This window comes from Camelina sativa, chromosome 11, assembly GCF_000633955.1.
Source record: "Camelina sativa cultivar DH55 chromosome 11, Cs, whole genome shotgun sequence".
Classification (NCBI taxonomy): Eukaryota; Viridiplantae; Streptophyta; class Magnoliopsida; order Brassicales; family Brassicaceae; genus Camelina; species Camelina sativa.
The window spans coordinates 6,608,775-6,615,645 of NC_025695.1; the positions used below are offsets into that span (position 1 = coordinate 6,608,775).

At 37.4% G+C, this 6,871-nt stretch overlaps 1 protein-coding gene across 2 annotated transcripts in view; it reads right to left on the reverse strand.

The window, feature by feature from the left end:
- Positions 1-6,871, reverse strand: part of LOC104721999 (myosin-14) — an 11,029-nt gene extending 4,158 nt beyond the window's left edge. Inside the window, exons 1-27 of one of the 2 annotated variants that reach the window (XM_010440093.1) lie at positions 6,855-6,871; positions 6,529-6,664; positions 5,967-6,092; positions 5,704-5,847; positions 5,472-5,617; positions 5,210-5,366; positions 5,050-5,108; positions 4,758-4,917; positions 4,322-4,471; positions 4,103-4,239; positions 3,854-4,000; positions 3,638-3,739; positions 3,318-3,375; positions 3,128-3,229; positions 3,004-3,041; positions 2,790-2,916; positions 2,520-2,690; positions 2,307-2,438; positions 2,116-2,225; positions 1,975-2,035; positions 1,692-1,869; positions 1,401-1,606; positions 1,123-1,242; positions 776-874; positions 418-630; positions 170-309; positions 4-72 (exon numbers count right to left, since the gene is read on the reverse strand). In XM_010440093.1, coding sequence (XP_010438395.1) covers positions 4-72; positions 170-309; positions 418-630; positions 776-874; positions 1,123-1,242; positions 1,401-1,606; positions 1,692-1,869; positions 1,975-2,035; positions 2,116-2,225; positions 2,307-2,438; positions 2,520-2,690; positions 2,790-2,916; positions 3,004-3,041; positions 3,128-3,229; positions 3,318-3,375; positions 3,638-3,739; positions 3,854-4,000; positions 4,103-4,239; positions 4,322-4,471; positions 4,758-4,917; positions 5,050-5,108; positions 5,210-5,366; positions 5,472-5,617; positions 5,704-5,847; positions 5,967-6,092; positions 6,529-6,531 — 3,155 coding nt within the window. In that variant the 5' untranslated portion in view covers positions 6,532-6,664; positions 6,855-6,871. Of the gene's footprint in view, positions 1-3; positions 73-169; positions 310-417; positions 631-775; positions 875-1,122; positions 1,243-1,400; positions 1,607-1,691; positions 1,870-1,974; positions 2,036-2,115; positions 2,226-2,306; positions 2,439-2,519; positions 2,691-2,789; positions 2,917-3,003; positions 3,042-3,127; positions 3,230-3,317; positions 3,376-3,637; positions 3,740-3,853; positions 4,001-4,102; positions 4,240-4,321; positions 4,472-4,757; positions 4,918-5,049; positions 5,109-5,209; positions 5,367-5,471; positions 5,618-5,703; positions 5,848-5,966; positions 6,093-6,528; positions 6,665-6,792 lie in introns of both variants that reach the window. The other variant, XM_010440092.1, reaches the window with a different exon arrangement.

Below are 6,871 nucleotides of genomic sequence, written 5' to 3' on the forward strand. Positions count from 1 at the left end.
GATGTCTGGATGAGGGATTTCTGCCTCAATATTTTGTTCTCAGATTCCACATCCAATATTTTTTCTTGAAGTCTGCAAATGAACATGTGTAAAATATGCTTAATGTTGATTGAGTGCCAAAGGGATCTTGGTGAATTCAATAAGATACCAAAAGATGTATAGTGAGTACTCGTGCACAGTAGTTTTCAAATTAACAATAATAGTTTCAGCCTCTAGAGCCTGCTTTAGCCTCTCCTCGCTTAGTTTGCTTGTCTCCTCGAATTTTTTCTCTGTTTCATCAATCTTCAGGTCTAGTGAACTTACCAGGGACTGAAACAAAATGAGAAATAAAGGAAATGTGAAGCCTTACCTTGAGATATTTCACAGCTTTGACATCCTTAATAGACGCAAAGAACTAAAACAAGGCTAAATTCCTACCTTGAGCTTTTCATTTTCACTAGTTAGCTTCTCCACTAGCTCTGTGTCAACTACAGGAACCTCCTGCAACACAGGTACAATTTCTGCCGTATTTTTAGCAGCTTCCAGTTCCTGTAAGAGCTTGACTTTGGTTTCCTTGAATTTAAGTTGCAAATCATCAAAAGCTGATCGTAGTTTTGCATTTTCTTGTGTTTTACTTTCTTCCATGTCCGTCTGAATCGTTAAAGCCACAAAATAGATGACGGATATGTTATTGTTAAGTATCTGAATCCAGTTATTCCAGAGAAGGGCTTTGGAATGAAAATACTACGATGATAAAAGGTACGCCAAAAGATATGAAAAGTGCTTTATTATTTACCCTCATGCGTTTCTCTAGCTGCAGTCTCCATGTGAGTTCTTCTACTTGCTTCTCAAGCTTATTCTTGGCCGCTTGAAGGGCTCCCGTTTCCTTTGCAGCCTGCACGAAAAATGAAGGCATCGTTATTGCAATTATTCATATTTTGGGAAAAGCTAACATCTTCTGCCTAAAATTCGCAGAGCTAGCTCAATTATAAAACCTCACCTAATCCATTATGTAAGCTCATATATATCCATTATATCAGCTCAACTTAAAACAAACATTACCTGAAGTGTTGCAATTGCTATAGTCTATGCAGAATGAGTTGATACAAAAAAAAGGAGGAGGATACACAATAGAAAGCTCACCGTCTTAAGCCTACGCAGTTCTTGACGGGCTAACCTTGCTCTCCATGCACTTTGTGTTGTAATTGTTGCTTTCTTTAGCCTCTGGTAGTGCAACTTAGCCAGGAATTTGCGGTAGTGGCTCTGTTGTTATATACGAAGAGAACAAACTCAAAGTCATGAACTTCAAACGAAGTTGGGAAGAAGAAGGAAAGCCCATAACACATCTAGTAGATGAACGAAAAAGAACGAAAATAAAAATGTAGCCATTCACAATCTTCCACCAGAAACGTGTACAAGACCTGAATCATAATTGCCGCCTTCTTTTGCCTTTCGAACCGTAGCTCGTCACGGGAAGCCATACCGCGAATTCCTGACTGAATGGAAACAGCAGAAAAATATATTTCTTCGTAAGACTTCCTAGCAAGGTACATCCGTATGTCTCTCTGAATCTTCAAAACAGCATCCTCTCTGCGCAATCCCTCAAAGATATGTCGAGAAAGATGACCTATAAATCACAGAAAATAAAGCAGAGAATGAATAAATAGAAAAATTTAGTAAATCGGATATTATTCTTTAAACTTTAAAAGTACCTCTGCACACAGCCTGCATATTTATTGCAGCCTTGCGTAGCATCGTAAAACTTTTGCGGGACAAGTAGGCGCGGAATTTTCTCTGGATACTGCTGGCTGCTGTGCCTAAGACCTCATTCCTCCGAGCATCTAAGTCAGCCATCTGTCCTGCCCTGAGGAAAACCTTCGTCTTACCAATCTGAAAGAGCATCACAAAAGAAGAATCAGTCAGACGCTCTTCATCAGAATTTTAAAGCTCAGCCACATTGCAAAGTATTTAGAATATGGTGCTTCAAAAACGTACCTGGTATCCTTGGAGTGCAACTTTTTCAAGAAGTTTCTTGCAGGCAGCTACATCATCAGAACTAGAACGCAGGCCAACCAAAAGTTAGAACGTTTTGAATAGCTACTTAGTTTCCAAACTTTATATTGAAGAGAGAGGAACCTCTTGTCCAAAACTTCAGGTGCAAGGATGCTAAATCTGTCTAGGAACTCTTCAAATCTTTTTCTTGTAGGAAATCCAGCACAGCTAATCCTGATTGCCTCCATCACACCCTGAAAGATATTCATATTCAGAATTTAAAAATTGCACGTAGAAGCACGTTTATCAGAGAAAACAAAGTACGGAAATCTCACCCCACATCGTAGCTGTTGCAAAACATTTTGGTTCTCAAAGATCAAAGGCTTCAGAACATTATTGGGCTTCACGCAACGAATATAGTGAGGCTCAGTAGTACTCAGGGTTTCAAGCAATGTCACCAATTGTTGCTGCATAAGTAAGAAACAAGATTCATTAGTCATGAGATCAAATAAACAATAATTCGCTTAAAACTACCTCATTTACTGCACCTTAAATCGTGAACCAATCGAAGAGAACTTCGATTTTTTGTTAGCATCTTCCGCAAGAAGAGGAAAGAGACATGCAACAAATGCGCACCTCGAAGCATTTAGCAGAGCCTGGTGCTCGGCAACAACATAATCTTTGTTCTTTTCCAGGAACTGTTCGGTCTGATAAGTGACCTGAAAATATGATGTACTACTTATTAGGGCATGAAACACTAGTTTTTTGGGCATTAACGCATTGTACATATTTAAACATCAAAGCAAGTGTATACTCACATCACCAGCATAGTGGCAAATTGTGAAGTCAGTACGAGCTAATTTTGGCTTACTGAAGTGCTTGTGATCTTTGAACGTTTGATACATCTTTTCAGCAAATGTTTCATGCGTTGATCTTGGGAACATGCTGCAAGATACAGGTACGAAATTTAGATATTAAAGGAGAAAGAGAAAACACGTGTAGAACAATATCAATTCAAGTTCTTAGCCATACCAAGCTTCATCCAGGAGAGCAATGATACCACCAGGTTTCTGAGCATGACAAAATAATGATGAATACTGTATTATAAATAATACTAAGTAAGATGTAGCAGATATAACGTAATGAAACTAGCAACCTTTTCAATAAGGTCCAAAATATCTTGATTATCTACAAACTCGATGTAACTCCAATCAATTTCTTCTTTATTATATTCATCTTGTTCCATTTTGAAGACGTGCTGCCAGGAAAAAGAAAACGTGGATCACTATTAGAGAAAATGCGGGCTGAAAAACAGCAATCTGAATATGTACAAACCTCAGACAAACCTGATTAAAATGTTGCTGAAGTTTCTCATTGGTCAAATTGATGCAAAATTGCTCAAAACTGCAAAGTGCATGCAAAATCCATTTGATATACAGTATTCACTTCTCTTTCGTGTCATAATATATATGTACGAAAGGAGAGAATTAAAAACTACCCTTTCCATAGCTTACTAAAATTAAAAATCCATAGAAAATCAATAAACAAAACAACAGGACTATCATGTGAAAGTGCAGCGACTTATTTTTCTATCACGCTAAGTTCCAAAGTATTTCTCTAAACTGGTTCCATTCCCTTATCAAACAAAAGCATACCGCTTAAGCACCTGTTTGTCTTGAAACTCTCAAACCCATATATATCCAGCACTCCAATCAAATACTTTGAATCAGGATCTTGTCCAATTGAATTATTGATCTTGTTCACAATCCTGAAAGACAAATAGAGCAAGTTAAGAAAGTGTAATTAAACTAAGTTTGCAAATATGCAAAGAAAGAGAAGCATCCAGTAACCCAAATTCTGAATGTGTTAAAACTAGACATACCAATCAAACAATCTTGAGTACACAGTCTTTGCCAATGCATCTCTGCTGAGTGCCGCAGATTCTGGATCCAGACATTTCGTAATGGTTTCACCACGTGTCATAATTACACGTTTACAAAGAGAATCTTCCAGTGCCTGCTCATCACACCTGACGAAAACCAAAGAAATGACTTCTTTATTCAATGTTCAATGAACAGTCTCAGGAAGGGTTTCCCATATTAAAGTCACACATAATCAATTAGTTACTCACATGAAAAGCTCAGCTGCAGTCTTCAGATGGTAGTTGGATGTCTCATCTTTCAGGGCTGACGAGTCTGCTTCTTTCCCTTTTCCAAATTCAACGTTACCTAGATGAAGAATAGCAGCCACAACTCGAAATATTGCTTCCTGACATAAAATTATATCAAAAGACACTCATACATATGTCGATAGCATAATTTTTACCAAGGGAATGACAAAAAAATACTACCTGCTCCTCTGAATTTATTCCAACAACATCCATTGCCTTTCTAGTTTCACGATACTCCTTCGCATCATCCATTCTCTCCAACTCAATGCATTGAGATTGATTCAGGTAATGAAATTTTCTTGGATCCGCCAATTTCCATTTTTTAATGTCCTGATTAAATAATAGAAGGACAATGAGAAAACATCAGGCAAGCATTTCGACGACACCTCCTTCATGAAGACTGCACAATTCTAATGATGCTTCTAACATAATTTTGATCAACGTGAACCAGCAAATCCAAGCAATTGAGTTATTTACTAAAGAATATTAACATAGTTGGGAGTACAGAGCAAATTCTGATCCATAGCTATTTCAAATACCAGATCAGATTCCGACGTTCCCAAAATGAGAAGAAATGCTTGGAAGAACTTTATAAGGAGAGAGAACCCATATGTACCTCAGGTGGTGCAGCACAAAGCATGTAAAAACAGTGATAGTTCCTCTCAGGATCTGAGACTTGACAAACCCGCGATCTCTCTAACAAATAAGTCCTGATAGCAGCTCCTGATATTCTTCCCCTTTGATCGAACTGAATCTCCACAAATTTACCAAATCGACTGCAACATATAATGATTTATAAACATGAATCAATAAGGGTATAAGGATATTCAACACAAAAGAGAAAGAAAAAAAAAGTACATAAGCACACACACATGCATATGCATAGGTATATTAGATACTATATAAACCTTGAATTGTTATTCCTGACAGTCTTGGCATTTCCAAATGCTTCTAGGACAGGGTTAGACTGCATACAAAGAAAACATCAACATATCTCAGAATGATTTTCAATTCTACTTCACGAAAACAATCCATAAGGTCTATACTAAAAGATATGCTATGGATAACCTCCAAAACTTTATTTTCGACAGTCCTTCCTTCGGAAACAGCTCGACCTCCCATGTCCGCCAGATATTGCATAAGCAATTTAGTAGTCTCAGTTTTCCCTGCGCCACTTTCACCACTTACCAAGATTGATTGACTAATGCCCTGATTTTTCATTTGTCTACCCCCCCCCCCCAATGTAAACAAGCGAAAGAATGTCAAACAGGAGAGAACCAGAACCAAAAGAAGAGAACTTTTTTTTTTTCCAAAAGTACATGGCAGGCACCTGTAAGCTGCATCTGCAACTGCAAACGGGTGAGGGCTCAGTTCACCAAAGCCTGCACCTTTATATTGTTGCATCATATGGTTGTTGTAAAGATGCGGTAGTCTTCTAAAAGGGTTTACAGCAATCAGAATATTCCCTGTGTAAGTCTGGAAGAATATACATATACATATCAGCGCAAATTCCTAACAAAGTGAAAGACAAATTATTGCCACCTTCAAATAGGAATACTCACATATATTTCGTTGATATCAAATCTTGATTTCATATTTTGGAGGACTCCTGGTTCATGTAAATATGCTAGCCTTGTCATATCATCCACTCCAGAAGCTGGAGCTTCAATATCTTTTGGGTATGCATTTGAAACTTTAATAGCCACCTGGAAAAAATGTAAAGAAGTAGCTTGCTTAAAATAAACATAATCCTCACCAACAAAAAAAAAATCGAAACTTGAGAAGTTGATGCATATTTTTAATGATTCGAAGAGGTGAAACATACCGTCCTCCCTGAGGTACATAGGACCTTAATATCATTTCCTTTAACTTCGATAACTTCACCGTCTATCCATGCCACCTCTGGATCTTCAACCCAAACGGAAGAGCCAACATTAACTGTAGTACAAGCCTGCAAAACCCAACAAGTTCCCAACTCTATTTTTAAGTTACAAACCATATTGCAATAGAAAAAAAAAAAAAAAAAACAAATCAAAATCATATAACCCGAGAGAGAGCATCTAATGAGGGAAAAAAAACGAAACTCAGAACATTGAAACACCAAATCAAAAGATTCAGATGATATTTCAAATTGAAACGTGAGCTTCATATCTCAACAACTCTAGTAAACCAGTCCTGACACATTAAAATCCTGGTCAATGATAGAATCAATGAAAAGTCTTTACCATCCCTGATTTATCGGATTTTCACCTAAGAAGTCTACATATCACAAAAGACCAATCTGTGCATGATGAAACCAAAGATAACGAAGAACACTAGAATCGCCATAGAATCAAAGACAACTCCGAAATAGAATCATGAACGGAAAGAAAGAGAAATTACAATACCATTTTCTTAACCGGAGATTTAAAACCGATCAGAAACTACTCAGCTTGGTGTTGGATCTAAAAACGCATGAGATTCCTCCGATCGTCCACAAACGCAAATGTCAGTATGTAACTTACGGCAAGGAGGAGACAAACTCTGCAACTCCAAAACCCCCAGATTATATTATATCATTCAGCAGGATAATACAAATACCCACACACACACACACACACAAAAAAAAAATGCGATTGAATCTAATGGAAGTGTATCATAAGCTCGAAAACCTTCAAGCGAACAAATAATTCAAATTGGGTCGAGAAGAAGAAATCCTAATAATCAAAAGCACCTCTTTTTTGTATAGAC